At 31.9% G+C, this 20,857-nt stretch overlaps 1 protein-coding gene across 2 annotated transcripts in view; it reads left to right on the top strand.

Annotated features, from left to right (window-relative positions):
- The window catches only part of LOC134690811 (uncharacterized), a 52,738-nt gene extending 33,099 nt beyond the window's left edge, over positions 1–19,639 (top strand). The window contains exons 8-9 of one of the 2 annotated variants that reach the window (XM_063550907.1): positions 2,927–3,062; positions 19,357–19,639. In XM_063550907.1, coding sequence (XP_063406977.1) covers positions 2,927–3,049 — 123 coding nt within the window. In that variant the 3' untranslated portion in view covers positions 3,050–3,062; positions 19,357–19,639. The remainder of the gene's footprint in view (positions 1–2,926; positions 3,063–19,356) is intronic. The other variant, XM_063550898.1, reaches the window with a different exon arrangement.
- The last annotated feature ends 1,218 nt before the right edge of the window (positions 19,640–20,857 follow it).

Genomic DNA, 20,857 nt, shown 5'->3' with positions numbered 1-20,857 from the left:
TAAAGTTTTTGAAATTTTAATAACTTTCTTAAACTATACTGGATTTCTACCAAACTTTGACAGAAGCTTGTTTATGATCATAAGATAGTATCCAGAAGTAAATTTTGTAAAAATAAAATTCCATTTTTTCCGTATTTTACTATAAATGGACTTAGTTTTTTCTGCGGGGAAACAAAACATTCACTCTGTGGTTAAAGTTTTTAGAATTTTAATAACTTTCTCAAACTATCCTGGGTTTGTACCAAACTTGGACAGAAGCTTGTTTATGATCATAAGATAATATCCAGAAGTAAATTTTGTAAAAATAAAATTCCATTTTTTCCGTATTTTACTTATAAATTGACTTAGTTTTTTTCTGCGGGGAAACATTACATTCACTCTGTGGTTAAAGTTTTTAGAATTTTAATAACTTTCTTAAACTATCCTGGGTTTGTACCAAACTTGGACAGAAGCTTGTTTATGATCATAAGATAGTATCCAGAAGTAAATTTTGTAAATATTAATCCATATTTTCCATATTTAACTTTTAAATGGACTTAGTTTTTTCTGCAGGGAACCATTACATTCACTCTGTGGTTAAAGTTTTTAAGATTTAAATAACTTTCTTAAACTATCCTGGGTTTGTACCAAACTTGGACATAACCTTATTTATGATCATAAGATTGTATCCAGAAGTAAAGTTTGTAAAAAGATTACTCCGTTTTTTCTGTAATTTACTTTTAAATGGACTTAGATTTTCTTACAATCATAAAATAGTAACAAGAGGAATATTTTTATTGATTTTTTTCCTCATTGTTGTTGAGCCTGCGATTTACAGCAAAAATAGGCGAGACACTGGGTTCCGCGGAACCCTTACAAATTTTTTGTACATAAATTAGGGCGTTAGTTTTTTGTTTGACTGTTTTTTCATTGGCATCTCGGGCCCTTTTATAGCTGACTATTTGGTAAGGGCTTTATTCATTTATGAAGGCTGTACGGCGACATATAGTAAGTCGCCTTACTTGTTTATACGATATCTCTCATTTGTTTGTTATTAATTTTTCCACTTCTGTATAACAAAATACAGCATGAATTTTCTGCAACGACTTTTATATTAGATGTATTTTGTATACGATCTTTAAATCTGTCACCGGGGAACATGGTGACTAGTAACGTTTTACAACAAGAGCCTGACTAAATGCATCTGATCACAGAATGAACGATTGCTCTGAAAAGCAATGAGAACTCTGAAACTGAAACTCTGGTTAAAACATACTCTTGAAACTTGGAACTAGCGAGGAATAGTACAAAAATTCAGCATGTATATTTTTATTACAGATGGACTGTGTAAAGTGTACAGTCCTGAGTCCGAATCTTCCTTATCATAACAAATAACAATTAATTGGAGTTATATTGTTCAGTGACAAAGATAAACTATTTTTAGAACTTGAAGAATAGATTTAATTTACTAATCTGATTATAATATTTCAACTTAAATCATGAGAAAGGTTAATTGTCACCGATAAGCTTACCGGGTAAAAGATTTTACTTATTGTCCAAACTTAGAATAAAACTGCATTTCAAAGCTTGGTGATTTAGTCCTGGATATGAAATGTTAATAGAAAATAAAATATAAAATAAAACGAATTATGAAACACATAGAACTAAAGTCTTAATATGGAAATTGAGAATTATATTAAAGTCTTAAACAATAAAATGAACCTGGTTTTACCTGGTCACAATCTGACAGCTAATCACTCTCATTTTGACAAGAACTTCAGATCCTTACGTACCCACTAAGAATTGATGTGTTTAATATAAACAGATTATAAATATAGTATGTTGCTGTAAGTTGGTACCGCGTATATTGTATTTATATCAGTATAGAATATTACCAAGATAACATTGTAAGCGCCATACTATAATTAGTTGTCTTATTTGCTGATGTGTTCATAGCCCAAGTAGACATTATAACTGTTTCATTTATTACATGAAAAATCTGATTCCCTTTTTTTTTTTTATTAATATAATAAATTCATCAAAGGTTTCCAGGATTAAAATGTTATATATATCTGTTGTAGGGTTGTCACGGACTCAGACGTACTTATGAATATAATTATTTTCTGTGACTGTATCTTACATTAATTTGTAGGATCATTTACTATAGATAATTTAGCTGATCTGTAACAATAACATCTTCATGCCTTATATATCATGTACTATAGTACGCCGCTAGATTAAAACTGGCGATCCGATGGATACATCTGTTGTAGGGTTGTCACTGACTCAGACGTACTTATGAATATAATTATTTTCTGTGACTGTATCTAACATTAATTTGTAGGATCCTTTACTATAGATAATTTAGCTGATCTGTAACAATAACATCTTCATGCCTTATATATCATGTACTATAGTACGCCGCTAGATTAAAACTGACGTGGAAAAGTAACATATGGCCACCGAAAGCTATTTTTTTGAGAGCCCAGGTGGTCGTGTGGTCTAGCGGGACGGCTGCAGTGCAGGCAATTTGGTGTCACGATATCACAGTAGCATGGGTTCGAATCCCGGCGAGGGAAGAACCAAAAATTTGCGAAAGCAAATTTACAGATCTAACATTGTTGGGTTGATGTTTAGACGAGTTGTATATATATATATATACACCAGACGCGCGTTTCGTCTATAAAAGACTCATTAGTGACGCTCGAACAAAAAATGTTAAAAAGGCAAAATAAAGTACGAAGTTGAAGACGACGAGGACCGACAATTCCTAAAATAAACTAAAGTAATCTATTATTGAGGTAGAACTGCCTTAGTATTTCAAAAACTCAAAGTTTTTAACGGTTAATTTATGATTATGAACATGATAACTCAAGTCAAGTTTTTGTTTTGTTTCATTCTTTTTTTTTCTATCGATCAGTTTATTTTTTTCTCACATCTTTTGTAGAGCGAGAATGGGTACCTAAGTATCCAAGAGGACAAGATGTTAAGACAATTAAACAACGCCAAATCAGATCATCCTACACATGTGGTACCCGTTGTGTTGTTCATGTTGTTACAGACCTGGTAATATTTCGTATACGGTAAGTTACATTCGGATATTTGTTATCATATACGAAATAGATATTTCATACTGGTCAACCAACTCATATACATAAGTCTCGTATATCCTCAACCTAAAGTAGATCTAACACTTTCAGATTTTGCAATAAAAAAGGATTTTTCGATACACATTTCTAGTTTAAAGATACTTTTATTTTTCAATCTAGTATTGGCAATATAAAAATAAAATTGTTTATCGAAGAACTCTCAAATGCCTGAATGCATCAAAAAGAAACATGTAAGAACAGTTTTCGTGTATCAAATATATGTTAGGTACACTGTATCAGGCAGTACTGATTAAGGTCATTACGCAAACTTGCGTTACGTACATTTTAGCATATGTCATTTTATTGATAACTTTGACTGTTCACATTTTACATAATCCGCTTCGCGGATTAATGTAACCAGTCAAAATTAAGTTGTGTGATTCATTAATTTCAAAAGCAATAATAGCTATTTATTAAATATGATTGAAAAACTATCCCGGACATTCGATTGTTGTTTTTGGTTGTTGTTTAGATTATAAAGCAATGCAGCCAGTTACATAATATGTGTTAAAATTAACTATACAAGAAGGGAATTTGGTATTTTCAATTCTTAATGGTCTTTTCAGTCTCTATTCTAATATTGTTTCGTATTTTTGTTAAGGACCCAGGGTTGCTGCAATGTTACTCCTAATCTTCATTATTATGGATTATATTAATGAACAATTATGTTTTTGAATGGTTAACAGACTCAGATGTACAGTAGTTGTCGTTTGTTTATGTAATATATACGTGTTTCTCGTTTCTCGTTTTGTTTATATTGATAAGACCGTTGGTTTTCCCGTTTGAATGGTTTTACACTAGTAATTTTGGGGCCCTTTATAGCTTGTTGTTCGGTGTGAGCCAAGGCTCCGTGTTGAAGGCCGTACTTTAACCTATAATGGTTTACTTTTTAAATTGTTATTTGGATGGAGAGTTGTCTCATTGGCACTCACACCACATCTTCCTATATCTAATTATTATGTTCGTTCAATACTTATGATAGACACATTTAGCAACAACCATTGCTAATTTTAGACACTCAGTTCGTAAAATGTAATTGTCAGTTCTCAAAATAAGTAATCGATAGGAGGCAAAGCTTATTTCCAATGTTTATTATTCTGCCAAATTACGGGAATTACCTGACGATTTTGAGCTATTTTATCAATCGGATCACTGCTGGTGATCTGATTGATAATCTATAGTGTAGGGTCGTCACGAGTTCCGACGTACTTATAATATAATTATTTCTGTGACTGCATCTTACATTAATTTGTAGGATCTTTTACAATAGATAATTCTGCAGATCTGTAACAATTCCATGTTCATGTCTTATATAGCATATATATACGACGCGAGATTAAAAATTACAAGGAATGGTAACACCCGGCCGCCGAAATCTTAATTTTTGCAAAGCCCAGTTGGTGGAATGGTCTAACGCGTCGAGCAAAGTGTAAGGCTATTTGATACCTCGATATCTTACTGACAAGGGTTCCAAAAACCAAAATTATAGATCTAACATTGTTTATCTGATGTTAAGACGAGTTATATATTAATATCGAAATACTATTTAGAAGGCCATATGATTTACCTCAATTTAGGAGAGATTCTTCAATTCTACAGAGTCCGAAATAGGATGAACAGATAAAAAAAACCAAAGGAAAGTTTTAAGATATGGTACAAGCCCAAACAAAAAGATATACACAAGTCTAAATTTAAAATAACGTTCAAACCTTTTGGATAAAAACCGCAATTCGTGTACGTATGCATGTAAAAACAAGTTATTTGTAGAGTGGTCTAAATACAGCAAATACAACATTTTTCGAAAGACCCAGTAAAATGAGAGGTCTATTGTAACAAAAATCATTTGATCAATAGATTGCCAAATAAATTGATCACGAGAGGATATATGAATCTTTATTATTGATAAACACTAAACAAAAACAAAAATTAACTTAAGAAGATGGTATACTACAAACATACGGATATTATGGAACGCCGGAACTGTCTTATTGTGTAAATATGTAATTTGTTTTGTTGCGTTGCCCTCACGTCCTGTCATTTCTTCGTTATGTTATGTGCAAATGCCTTTACTTCCAGACACTACATCTCTGTGTTACGTCAAATTGATAAATTGTTTGGTCAACGAATTGTTGGACATGTCATTGCTTAACTTTGTTGTGTGCAAGAGACATTACATTATGCTGTAACTACTATATGTGTTGTGAATACCTCCTTCACATTCTCTCATATTTTCTTTATGTTGTGTCTATACTTCCATTAAGTAAGTCAGATGATTATAACGTCCTGTCACAAATGTGATTGTAATGCCGAATGATCTAAAGGTTTTGTTCTGTTGCATCGTTGTTGTATGAAAACCTCATGATGTTATACTCTAACGGCTTTATGTTGGGTATAAGCATATGTATCTTAGTGAGAAACATAATACATTATGGTATAGTTCATATGCGTTTTGCCGAACAATTGATACTCTCTGTTAGCATTCATTACGTTATGTGCAAATGTCTTTTACATTATGTTCAAACACCTGATACATTTTGTGCAAACACTTATAATGTTATATGCAAACAACTTATACGTTTTGTGCAAATATTGTTTACGTTATGTGAAAACACCTATTACGTTTTATGCAATCACCTATTACGTTATGTATAACACCCATTTCATTATGTGCAAACACCTATTACGTTATGTGCAAATACCTATTACATTATGTGCAAACACCTATTACGTTATGTTCAAATGACTATTACATTATATCCAAACACCTATTACATTACAAATGTATGTCCAAACATTTATTACGTTATGTGCAATCACCTATTACGTTATGTGCAAACACCTATTACGTTTTGGCAAACGCCTTTTTGACACAGATGTAAATTAAAACGCATCAATGATAAACACTTTGAAAATTATAAGTTTGAGCTTTCTAAAAAGCGGTGGACTGTATCGCTGTATCCTTTTTGAATGTATATATAGGATGTAAAATTGGAAATGTTGTATATTTAGATATTGATTGATATGAAAATGTTTAGTTTTTAGTGAAAATTATGTTGTTTACTTTAAGAGTGTGCGTTATACACCCATACTTTTAGAATTTTGTTCACTTTACTTGTTGAGAATTAAAATATTTACAAATAATACAGTCAGGATTCTGGAGCTGTTTCTCAAGCTCTCTTGGTGTGTACCTAGATTTGCAACAGTTATACAATTCGTTAAATGCATTTTTGTGAACATTGTATTAGAACCTTTTTGTCGAAAAATAATTCTTGCATATTGCAGATTAACAAAGCAAATAAACACGTATTAATGATTGATTTTTCAATTTTCATCTTCTGTGTGTAATATATGCATATCAAAACGATAACGAATTAATAACATTTGATCGGAAATGAAATACACATAATTAATTTTTCAGGCAATCGATGTCTTATCCACAGAAGAGAAAGGTCTGTAATTCTTTCTCTCATGTAAGCTAATAGCTGTTGCTGTATATCAGCCACACCAATCAGAATTTATGTGTGACAAGTAATTGATTCAAGATGGCGTGTATATCGACTGAAACTAAAAGCTATGTACCGTTATTCGAAGCAAAAAAAAAGCTACATGTTAAAAATAAAACGCAGCCGCATTTCTTTTCGGAGAATGTGAACGAAAAATTAATCGATGTTCTCTTTCATCTCCATCCACCGGGTGATTTTATAGGTCGCCATATCTTGCATTCATATTTATTACATATGGTGTTGGAAGGCGGCGATTTTTTTTTATTAATTATAGACTTTTATGCGAGATCAATACGTTAGATATGGACCTGTTTAGATCATATTGCCCAACGAAGAAGATATTTTCCCGCCACCTCTTAAATTGTACTTTTTTTTTAATAAACAGGGGATATTTGGAAAAATAAGGTCCCGAGCCCCTTCTTATGTTATATACCTCTATTTGGTATTTCTGGTTACCGGACATGTAGGACATAATTAAGCCTGTTTATTGTATTTTACAGGACTGTATACTTTTTTTTATGTTTGTCGGCGGCGTACAGTAAGTGTCGTCTGTCATACATGTGTTTAATAAAATGGATGTAGAATAAAATTTATATATCGATATTCAAAAGCGTGACTTCAACCCATAGTCCCCCAAGACAACAAAAAGGATTGAGGCTCACGACATGGTGGAGGACTTAAAAAGGCTTTTTAGCGTAAATATTGCTTTTATTTGTGATATAATTTTTGGTGAACATCATTTTTTTTGCGAACACGTGGAAGTGGACAATTTTGTCAGCGACAAGTCAGCTACATACAAATGTATTTGGATTAGTATCTCATAATTATTTGGTGATATAGTTTCGCCAGTGCATCTCAACACCTCAGCAATCCAATATTATCCATTTTCGTTTATTTATGAAGGAAAAATTATGCATGCATAGACAAAGTGACCAGTTTTCCTGATGACAATATGCCGGTAGTTTTGAGTGATAGTAAAGCAAGATTTTTACAGAATGAAGTTAATTCTAGGACAGAACGGAAAATTCAGTGGTTGTGTAAAAGTGGTGCATCCGCGAACGACCAATTGCAGTACCTTAAAGACAATTTGGAACTTAAATTACAGATATATCCACAAATATTACTTTATGGATGGCTAGGAAAGTGTGATTTCACGACAAAAGATGGTAACTTTATTTCTTTAAAACCAAGAGATAATTCAAATGTTAATCAATTGACAAAACTTTACAAAGAAATTCATGGTTTTATCTCAGATTTTCCAACTGTAAAACTTGCCTTTCTAGAATTACCGTACTATTCAATTTTTCACTGGAATGCCTAACAAAATCATGCTACTCCTGCACCGTTCAAAAATGACGATCACTTGTTGATTGATTATTAAATTGAGAAAGGAAATTGGGAATGTGTCAAAGCGACAACAATCCGACAATAGAGCAGACAACAGCCGAAGGCCATCAATGGGTCTTCAATGTAGCGAGAATTTCCGCACCTGTCCTTCAGCTGGCCCCTAAAAATATGTATACTAGTACAGTGATAATGGACGTCATACTAAACTCCGAATTATACACAAAAAACTAAAATTAAAATTCATACAAGACTAACATTGGCATTCATTCCACATCTTCTTATTCTTATAGACAACAAAAGAAACGATATGCACATCACTTGTATAAAGAAAATGTAGAAAACAATAATTAACTAGAATATGCATTTTTGTATCATTCTTCATGACACATTTTGGACATTTACTGGACCAAATACGGATAAATCGAAGTCAATTTTTGGAATTTCAGGTTGTGGTATTTAATTGCTAGCATGGCCAGTGAAGATGACACAAAGCTGATAACCCTTTTATTCAGAAGAAATATGTGTAAGCGTAATTTTTGTGGATTACAGAATAAGGCAATTTAAAAAAAAAAGTTTTAAGAGAAACTGCAGCTTTTTAATATAATACCATCTACTTGTCTTATACATTATTAATCAATAATAAAAATATCGGACCACATTTGAGGTAGGGCCAACTTCCCGTGATAAGTTTTCACAGAAGAGTCATTGTCAATTAGCGCTGAAAGAATAGGATTTATGATAAATACAAAATGTGTTGGTTAGTTTAGGTAAACAAGGACACCATAAGCACAACTTTGTGTCAAAGTAGGGCTGCTTTTACCATACGTTCAAATTGGAGGGAGTACATGTAATTGGTGGTCCGACACCTTTAAAGCCAGAACAGTTTATAGATACAGATATATCCAGATTGAGAAAAACACCATTCCAGTTAAATGCGTCCGATATTTCTGGTTTCTTGGCATTAAAACAAAGACTGATCTTGAATTAGATTAGCTGATTCATATCAGACAATTAGATTATTGGAATGTGTCTTGTATTTATATGTAACCACCTTTTTCATGCGCCACTTGTGCGCATCAAGTTTCTCTGTGCGTCCGTTCATTCGTCGTACCGTTATATCGTCCGTCCGTCTGTTCGTTCGTCCGTCTGTCCCGTTTCATCTTAATGTTTTTGGTCACGGTAGTTTTTGATAAAGTTGAAGTCCAAACAATTTGACACTTAGTACACATGATATATTCTTTCAATTGGTTATGCAAAATTACAGATTTTACTCCAATTTCACGGTTCACTGAACATGGAAAATAATAGTAAGAGTGGGGCATCTTTGTACTATGCACACATTCTTGTTTAATATTTTGATAGTTTCTCAATAAAGCGATGAAACACATGTTTGTTTTCTCTTATCTTTGAGTGTGAATTCAAATTAATATTAGACGTGTCACGGTACTTTTCTACCCCTAATTCATGTATTTGGTTTTGATGTTATATTTGTTATTCTCATCGGATTTTGTCTAATGCTTAGTCCGTTTCTGTGTGTGTTACATTTTAATTTTGTGTCGTTGTTCTCCTCTTATATTTAATGCGTTTCCCTCAATTTAAGTTTGTTACCCCAAGTTTGTTTTTGTCCATAGATTTACGAGTTTTGAACAGCGGTATACTACTGTTGCCTTTATGTACACTAGGTGTTTAGATAAACTCATCATAGATACCAGGTATAAATTTTGTATATACGCCAGACGCGCGTTTCGTCTACAAAAGACTCATCAGTGACGTTCGATTCGAAAAAAAGTTAAAAAGGCCAAATAAAGTACAAAGTTGAAGAGCATTGAGGACCAAAATTCCTAAAAGTTTTGCCAAATACAGCTAAGACTATCTATATCTGGGGTAGAAAAGCCTTAGTATTTCAAAAATTCAAAATGTTGTGAACAGTAAAGTTATAAAGATAAACCAAGCTAAGGTTATCTATGCCTGAGGTAGAAAAAGCCTTAGTATTTCAAAAATTCAAAATTTGGTGAACAGTGAAGTTATAAATATAACCATATCAATGATAATTCATGTCAGCACACTCTTAAAGTAGAACAACATAATTTCCCCTAAACACTAAACATTTAAATAGCATTTTTACAATCAATATAAATTACCACAGTTTCAATACTAAGTCAACAACCCGATGCACACACCGTCACATTACCTTCAATCAATCCACAGTTTTTGAGAAAGCTCAAACTTGTAATTTTCAAATTGTATATCATTGATGCGTTTTAATTTGTGTCAAAAAAGCGTTCACCATAATGTAATAGGTGTTTGCACATAACGTAATAGGTGATTGCACATAACGTAATAAATGTTTGGACATAATGTAATAGGTATTAGCACATAACGTTAAAGGTGTTTGCACATAATGAAATAAGTGTAATACATAACGTAATAGGTGTTTGCACAAAACATATAAAGCATTGGCATATAACGTAATTGGTGTTTCACATTACGTTAACATTGTTTGCACAAAACGTATAAGTTATTTGCACATAACGTTATAAGGTGAAAGACCACCATTGATTGACCATTGATTTTCCCCTATTAGTCTTTGTTAAATTTGCACTTTTCAAAAAATTGTGCAGAATTTATCTTTGTTTCAAAAAAAGAAATACTTGGCATGAGTAAAGTTTTGTCCTGTCCAGTTCTATAGAAAAATGTTCACATAACATTTCATTGCATATAGGAAAATAACCATCATTGGAAGTTAACCAATTAAATTTCTCCCCTTATTCTATCTGTGCACAAGGTTTTGTCACCATGTAACCTCAAGATGACAAAATTTTCTATAGAAATCACAAATAAAAAATAATGGTGTTTTGAAATACCCAGGATATATGTTTATGACACAGAAATAGTTTTATTGCAATAAAATATAGGATTAGTTACCTGCAACGGTCAAATTCAAGGGAATTTTTTTTTCGACCTACAACCGAATGTGACATACCATGATTTGGTGGTATTACACCTATAAGTGTTTGCACATAATGTATTTGGTGTTTGAACATAATGTAAAAGGCATTTGCACATAACGTCATGAATGCTAACAGAGAGTATTAATTGTTCGGCAAAACTCATATGAACTATACCATGATGTATTATATTTTTCAATGAAGAAACACATTGATATACACAACATAAAGCCGTTAGAGTATACCAACATAAGGTTTTCATAAAAAAAGATGCAACAAAACAAAACGTTTAGAACATTCGGCATAACAACCACATTTGTGACAGGACGCAATTATTAACTGACTTACTTAAAGGAAGAATAGACACAACATAGAGAAAATATGAGAGAATATAAAGGTGGTTGATCATAAAGTTTGGAGGTTTTCACAGAATATATAATAGTTAAAGCATGATGTAATGCCTGTTGTACACAACAAAGTTTAGCAATGCCATGTCATTCAATTGTTTGACCAAACAATAAATTAATTTGACATACATGTAACACTGAGATGCAGTGTCAGAAAATAAAGGTATCTGCACATAACATAAAGAAGAAATGAGAGGACGTAAAGGCAAAGCGACAAAACACATTATATATTAACACTATAGGACAGTTCCGGCGTTCCATAGATATCGATAATGAATGTCTACTAGTATATATATATATATATACGAGTCTAAATTGAAAACTACGTTCAAACCTATGATTGCGTTGGATAAAAACCGCAATTTTTATACGTGTGCATGTCAAACAAATTTCGTTGTAGAAGGGTCTAAAAACAGCACAAACAACATTTTCCAAATGACAAAAAAAGTGAAAAAGTATATATTTAAACAAAACGCATTTGACTAACAGGTCGAACAACTGATGTTCTTTAACCCTGCTGACTGCCATTGGCGATTGCCAAATAAAATTGATCACAAGATGTAACAAAATGGATCTTAATATAAATTTAATACGTCACAGAAAAATAATTTTGTTAACTTGTGGCTACGATGTTGTGCCACAAACATTCGGTGTCAATATTTCTTTAGTACACCAGATCTAGATTACGACAATATATGTCACTTCAGTGATGTTAGGGATCGAAACGGTATTTGGAAGGCCATATAATTTACTGTCAATTTAAGATTGACTCTTGAATTTTAAGAGACAATATAGGATGAACGGATCATATAAACCGGAGGGAAAATATGATACATGCCCAAACAAAAATTATAAACGAGTCTAAATTGAAAACTACGTTCAAACCTATGATTGCGTTGGATAAAAACCGCAATTTTTATACGTGTGCATGTCAAACAAATTTCGTTGTAGAAGGGTCTAAAAACAGCACAAACAACATTTTCCAAAAGACAAAAAAAGTGAAAAAGTATATATTTAAACAAAACGCATTTGACTAACAGGTCGAACAACTGATGTTCTTTAACCCTGCTGACTGCCATTGGCGATTGCCAAATAAAATTGATCACAAGATGTAACAAAATGGATCTTAATATAAATTTAATACGTCACAGAAAAATAATTTTGTTAACTTGTGGCTACGATGTTGTGCCACAAACATTCGGTGTCAATATTTCTTTAGTACACCAGATCTAGATTACGACAATATATGTCACTTCAGTGATGTTAGGGATCGAAACGGTATTTGGAAGGCCATATAATTTACTGTCAATTTAAGATTGACTCTTGAATTTTAAGAGACAATATAGGATGAACGGATCATATAAACCGGAGGGAAAATATGATACATGCCCAAACAAAAATTATAAACGAGTCTAAATTGAAAACTACGTTCAAACCTATGATTGCGTTGGATAAAAACCGCAATTTTTATACGTGTGCATGTCAAACAAATTTCGTTGTAGAAGGGTCTAAAAACAGCACAAACAACATTTTCCAAAAGACAAAAAAAGTGAAAAAGTATATATTTAAACAAAACGCATTTGACTAACAGGTCGAACAACTGATGTTCTTTAACCCTGCTGACTGCCATTGGCGATTGCCAAATAAAATTGATCACAAGATGTAACAAAATGGATCTTAATATAAATTTAATACGTCACAGAAAAATAATTTTGTTAACTTGTGGCTACGATGTTGTGCCACAAACATTCGGTGTCAATATTTCTTTAGTACACCAGATCTAGATTTCGACAATATATGTCTCTTCAGTGATGTTAAGGATCGAACGGTATTTGGAAGGCCATATAATTTACTGTCAATTTAAGATTGACTCTTGAATTTTAAGAGACAATATAGGATGAACGGATCATATAAACCGGAGGCAAAATATGATACATGCCCAAACAAAAATTAAAAACGAGTCTAAATTGAAAACTACGTTCAAACCTATGATTGCGTTGGATAAAAACCGCAATTATATATATATATTAGGATATTAATCAATTGTAATAAAAATTCATAATATCTAATAACATTATAGAGGATTTAGCTATCAAAGTCCTTATCTATACTGTTAAACGAGAAGACCTCATTTTGGGTGTCGCTTCTCTTCTTTCCACAATAAATTAATCATCATGCCTCGGTGTCCTATGGGTACAGTGCATAATCGCATTTGTCATCCATTCATATGATTATTCAGATTGAGTTATTTTGAGTGAAAAACGAGAAAAAAGACGTCCGGATATGTATCCGTCATTGGGCGAAATTTTAAGTCAGATTAGACTTCCGGTTTGCGTTTTTCTGTTTACTTTGAACATACAGTAATACTACGAATACAGTTTATTTTCATTCTTATATCCGTCATTGGACGAAATTTAAGTCAGATTAAACCTCCGGTTTGCGTTTTTCTTTACTTTGAAACAAATACATATACTATTTTCTGTCTGATATCATTTTTGTCGAGCCTTCGACTTTAGTCGAAAAAGCGAGACTAAGCGATCCTACATTCCGTCGTCGTCGGCGTCGTCGTCGGCGGCGTCCACAAATATTCACTCTGTGGTTAAAGTTTTTGAAATTTTAATAACTTTCTTAAACTGTACTGTATTTCTACCAAACTTGGCCAGAAGCTTGTTTATGATCATAAGATAGTATCCAGAAGTAAATTTTGTAAAAATAAAATTCAATTTTTTCCGTATTTTACTCATAAATGGACTTAGTTTTTTCTGCGGGGAAACATAACATTCACTCTGTGGTTAAAGTTTTTAGAATTTTAATAACTTTCTTAAACTATGCTTGGTTTGTACCAAACTTGGACAGAAGCTTGGTTATGATCTTAAGATAGTATCCAGAGGTAAATTTAGTAAAAAAATAAATCCGTTTTTTCTGTATTTTACTTAGTTTTTTCTGCGGGGAAACATAACATTCACTCTGTGGTTAAAGTTTTTAGAATTTTAATAACTTTCTTAAACTATGCTTGGTTTGTACCAAACTTGGACAGAAGCTTGGTTATGATCTTAAGATAGTATCCAGAGGTAAATTTAGTAAAAAAATAAATCTGTTTTTTTCTGTATTTTACTTTTAAATGGACTTAGTTTTTCTGCGGGGTAACATTACATTCACTCTGTGGTTAAAGTTTTTAGAATTTTAATAACTTTCTTAAACTATGCTTGGTTTGTACCAAACTTGGACAGAGGCTTGGTTATGATCTTAAGATAGTATCAAGAGGTAAATTTTGTTAAAAATTAAATCCATTTTTTCCGTATTTTACTTTTAAATGGACTTAGTTTTTCTGCGGGGTAACATTACATTCACTCTGTGGTTAAAGTTTTTAGAATTTTAATAACTTTCTTAAACTATGCTTGGTTTGTACCAAACTTGGACAGAGGCTTGTTTATGATCATTAGATAGTATCAAGAGGTAAATTTTGTTAAAAAATAAATCCATTTTTTCGGTATTTTACTTTTAAATGGACTTAGTTTTTCTGCGGGGTAACATTACATACAGTCTGCAGTTAAAGTTTTTAAAACATTTATTATATTCATTAAACTATCATAGATTTTTACCAAACTTGGACAGAAGCTTCTTACAATCATAAGATAGTATCAAGAAGAATATTTTTATTGATTTTTTCCTCATTTTTGTTGAGCCTGCGATTTACAGCAAAAGTAGGCGAGACACTGGGTTCCGCGGAACCCTTACAAATTTTTAAGTTTACTATCCACGGCAGTCACATGGTTTATTTAATAGAGAAGATCTGAATAAATATATCAATGAGCGCTGTGGATCAATTATTAAGGAGGGGCCTAAATCCGCCTCTACCCCGATCCCCCTTTAATGAATTTTCATTATATACAGATAAGCGTTAAAATTATTCATGTGTCATTAAAATTAATAGAGAACAAACAAAACAAAGAAAGGATTTTTTTGTGAAATAAGGAGGAGCCGGGCTAGAAAAACAATTATCCTGTCCCAAATTACCTCTGACTTTTGATATCTTTTCTGAAATTCTCAAGTCACTAATTGTTTTACAAAAAAAAAAGAAGATGTGGTATGAATGCCAATGAGACAGCTCTCCACAAGAAACCAAAATGACACCGAAATTAACATTTAAAGGTCACCTTACGGCCTTCAACAATAAGCAAAAGCCGATACTGCACAGTCTGATATTAAAGGCCCCGAAATGACAATGTAAAACAATTCAAATGAAAAAACTAACAGCCTTATTTATGTACAAAAAATGAACGAAAAACATTTATCACTGAACCACTGAATTACAGGCTCCTGGCTGGAATGTTCATAATACATGTACACTAAATGTATGTTCATAATGAAATTAATAGAAAACAAAAATGGAAAATTTTGGAAATAAACGAGGAGGGTTAAAAAAACATTTTTCTGTCCCCAAGTACCTATGACTTTTGATACTTTTCCTGAAATTCTTAAATCACTAAATCTTTTACAAAATTCTTCCTACAACACTTTACATCCTTTCAAATACGCTCTGAATGCCCGCGATTTCGCGGTTGTGTTCTAGTATTTGTATAAAGTAAAATTCGTTTATAGTGGAAAATTGTTTTAACGTTAAATAAGCTATTTTAAAAATTGCTTTCTAGTACCTCTCTTTGGTAAATATTAGATAACGCTGGTTAATTTCACAATCAATCTATCATGAAGGGGAGAAAATTATTTCGACATTGATAGTCATTTTGAAAAATGATGAACGGTTCTTTATATTGGTACGTAATCATTTTAAACATTTCAAATTTATGAAATTATATTCGTACATCAATGTTTTTGATACACCAATAACAAAAACCGAAATATATTGAATTGATACATTTTGTAATTATTCAAAATTATGTCAGAAACCTATACTTAATTATAAAATAATGAATCTGTTAAAGGGAGACAATACTCGAATAACTTTTTTTAAATCGGCACATAATACAAAGGGATGACACTCGTAGATATAGGAAGATGTGGTGTGAGTGCCAATGAGACAACTCTCCATCCAAATAGCAATTTAAAAAGTAAACCATTATAGGTTAAAGTACGGCCTTCAACACGGAGCCTTGGCTCACACCGAACAACAAACTATAAAGGGCCCCAAAATTACTAGTGTAAACCCATTCAAACGGGAAAACCAACGGTCTAATCTATATAAACAAAAGGAGAAACGAGAAACACGTATATATTACATAAACAAACTACAACTACTGTACATCAGATTCCTGACTTAGGACAGGTGCAAACATTAGCAGCGGGATTAAACGTTTTAATGGATCCAAACCTTCTCCCTTTTTCTGAAACAATAGCATAACATCACAACATAGAAAAACATACGATAAAATATCAATTGGCAGACTTAACTCAATCAAAAAACGTATGATTACACAATGAACGAATAAATTTGATCTGCGATATCTGAATACAAATGCACAGTTAATTAAATATTAGAGACAAACATTCATGACCAAAAAGCTAACAAACAAATTCAAGCACAGGACATCACTGAGAAATATTTAACCAATCAATGTTCACTTTAGAAAAAAACGTTTTTTTTTATAATCTTGAAGTTTATACAAATGTTGTAAGAATAAGTGAAAAATTGAAGATATTACAAATAATCAAAGCTGGTGTACAGACAAGATCCATATAAATAAAAAATAACAAAAAAGCATTATAAACAGTATCAACAGGTTGAATTAACAAGAAAATATTGTATACAAATGACACATAAATATAATTAATTAACTATGTATTCGTGCTCCACCCTCAATGAAGATTCCAAATTATAAATATAACCCAAAGTTGTTAATCTATAGGATAGTAAAAACTAATGAAAGCTAACCCACTGTAAAAAAAGATTTCTTTGAATTTTTTCCAAACTTCCTCAGAAAAATGCTCGAGCCACTTGACTTTCATACATTTGTAGCTCATAATTAACGTTTTTAGAAAATAGTTGTTTAAAGTATTAAAGATTATTAACTTCTGAAAGTAGTTATCAAAAGTACCAGGATTATAAGACGCAATAAAAATCGTATGCATGCATCATCTTACCGAAATACAGATTTAATTAAGTCCTGAACATTTCGACATTTGTTTGTTTATTTTAATCAATACCGGTTTGTTAACAAATCACAGGTAAATGTTAAGGTCCGACTAAATACCTATATCCCGATATCGTCAGGTAAATATGCTATAATGTATTATACGCTTTATCATATATTTCAACAGAAGAGTTTTATATTATATGAACTGTTTTCTGATCCATAGCACTGGGTTACCTTCAGTTCTGCTTTTGTCTTGTTTCAAAGCCTTAACATAACTGCTCAATTATTTATACGAAGCACCTAGGTTACCTTACAATCTGTTGTTTTGAAAATATTTTGTTTATTATTGTATTATTGAGTGTTTTGTATTTTTTATAGTTGCATTTAGTGTGCCAAAAAAATTGTTGTAAAATCTTGATGTTCGTGACGTTACATACCAAACAATGACGTCATTAAAAAATTGACCTATTTTTTTTAATTTTTTTTTTAATATTTTTTTTTTTTTTTTTTTTTTAAATTTAAAAAAAAAAAATTTTTTTAATAGAAAAAATATTCTTCAGCAAAAAAAAACCCCAAAAAAACTGACTTAAGTTTAAAAAAAAAAAAAAAAAAAAAAAAGGTATGCGATACGGGTTTTACCATGCGATACGGGGTATGCGATACGGGTTTAGCCATGCGATACGGGTTTAGCCATGCGATACGGGGTATGCGATACAGGGTAGGTGATACAGACTGGAAAAAAGAACCTTTATTAGATATACAAAATAGCTGTATTTTGTACTAAATATATGATAAATAGATATATAAAACTCTCTAATCATCAACCCAACAATGTTAGATCTGTAAATTTGCTTTTGCAATTTTTTTTTTTCTTTTTTCCCTCGCCGGGATTCGAACCCATGCTACTGATTTATCGTGACACCAAATCGCCTGCACTGTAGCTGTCCCGCTAGACCACACGACTCCCTAGGCTTCATCAAAATGAAGCTTTCGGTGCCCGGGTGTTACCTTTCTACGTCAGTTTTTAATCTAGCGTCGTACTACAGTACATGTAATTTTTACAGATCAGCTAAATTATCTATAGTAAAGAATCCTACAAATTAATGTAAGATACAGTCATTGAAAATAATTATATTTATAAGAACGTATGAGCCAGTGACAACTCTACAAAATATTTATCAATCGGATCAGCAGTGCTGGTGATACAAGGTTATATACATACAAATTACCCTTCTACAACGAAATTTGGTTTAAATGCACACGTATAAAAATTGCGGTTTTAATCCAACGCAATCATAGGTTTGAACGTAGTTTTCAATTAAGACTTCTTTATATTCTTTCGTTTGGGCTTGTATCAGATTCTCCCTCACGTTTATATGACCCGTTCATCCCATTTTGACTCTTTAAAATTTAAGAGTCTATCCCAAATTAAGGTACATTATATGGCCTTTCAAATACCGATTCGAGTCCATACATCACCGAAGAGACATTTTTTCATACTTTTTTTAAGGAAATCTTTGAAAGTTTGAATGTCCTGTTGTTTGCCTTTCTTTTGCCAAATTTTAAAACCAACATGACCAACTGCATTCTACGGGGAAATAATAAACTATTGTTACAGAACCTTTTAATCACCAAATTAGTAGGTTAACTTTTTGTTTTTGTGGCTTTTTTGTTCGTGTAAGTTATATCTTGACAAACTACTAGCATTCCCTAAGTTAGAACATTATAAAAATATACATCGTGTTTTGTTTCAGATCGATGACATAAAAATATGAATGTTTTGTTATGTATTAACTAAGCTTTTATATGTTGTAGTCCTGTTAAGAGTATTAAGAATTTGTAGATTATGAATTTCTATTTAAATATCTTGCTTTGTCATCTATTTAAAGTAGGTAATGTACTTACTTGAAGGTTTTTGTTATATATTTCAGAGAAGAATTAACACTGTAAAAATGGACATAGAGTTCTCAGAATGGACGTTCCCCCCAAAATATCATCAACACCGCAGCTCTTAGAAATACCAAACAGTTGTTAGTAGAATGCTATGGATCTCCAGCGTCAGTGGAAAAGTTTTTTATTTTGTAATATATATTTTTATCATTTTCATATCATTCTCAAATCTCATCTACATTTAAAGATGTATAAACAATAGTTATGTTATTTGAAATCATAAATATATATGGTTAAACCTTATTGTTACTAAACTATAAAATACTAGGTTGATAGCAAAATACAGAAAACATCTTCATTCAGCTCTATTTCTTAATATAATTATCAATTTTGACCATTTTTCTTTTATTTTTATTGCTTTATTGGTCGAGCACATACTCATAGAGACCATGTCAATTCTATAATAAAACCTTAGCCATTTATTTGCTTCAGCAACAGATGGGACTATAAATCTCACTCTACATAGATAAACATATCTCTATTCAATATGAGAATACTTGTATTAAGTAAAGGCAACAGTAGTATACCGCTGTTCAAAACTCATAAATCCAAGGACAAAAAACAAAATCGGGGCAACAAACCAAAACCGAGGGAAACGCATTAAATACAAGAGGAGAACAACGACATAACACCGAAACGTAACACACAGAGAAACGGACCAAGCATCAGACAAAACACCACGAGAATAACAAATATAACATGAAAACCAAATACATGAATTTGGGATAGACAAGTACCGTGCCACGTCTTATCTCAAAAATAAGAGAAAACACAAACGACTCAACGTTAAAATGCAGCACACACATAAACGAACAATAATATAACAATGGCCATCTTCCTGACTTGGTACAGGACACTTTTAAAGGGGAATAAAAGTGGTAGGTTGAACCTGGTTTTGTGGCATGCCAAACCTCGCACTTTAATGGTAAAGTTAAATATAACATTGAGATGACAACATAATATTACAGGACTACAATACAAATAAATAGGAGAACATATTAGACAAAGAAAAACATGATTAATAGATAACAAAAAGCATCAGGTTTAAAATTCAATACGCCAAAAACGCGCCTTGTCCACACAAAAATCATCAGTGACGCCCAGATATAAAAGATCGAAAGTGAAAAAAGTACAAAGTTGTACAGCACTGAAGATCAAAAGTTGAAAAGGTTTCACCAAATACGACTAGTGTCAAGCTATCCAGCAATTCTCATCCTGCAATTCTGTTTATAAAAATCTATCCTGCAATTCGTCATCCTGCAATTGCGTTTGGTGAACTACTTGAGCGACAATTTTATTTTTCTTTGAAATTCTTGTTTTTGTCTTTTGTTCGACAACAAGATTTACATAGAAATTCAAAATGTTTTATATTCCATTAACAAATTTTGAATAAAAATAAAATTGTCACCCAAGTAGTTTTTTCGAACGCAATTGCAGGATGACGAATTGCAGGATAGCTTTATCGCAAGAGAATAGACCACT

The sequence above is a fragment of the Mytilus trossulus genome, chromosome 1, assembly GCF_036588685.1.
Source record: "Mytilus trossulus isolate FHL-02 chromosome 1, PNRI_Mtr1.1.1.hap1, whole genome shotgun sequence".
NCBI classification, from domain to species: domain Eukaryota; kingdom Metazoa; phylum Mollusca; class Bivalvia; order Mytilida; family Mytilidae; genus Mytilus; species Mytilus trossulus.
This window is presented reverse-complemented; position numbering and strand designations above follow the sequence as displayed.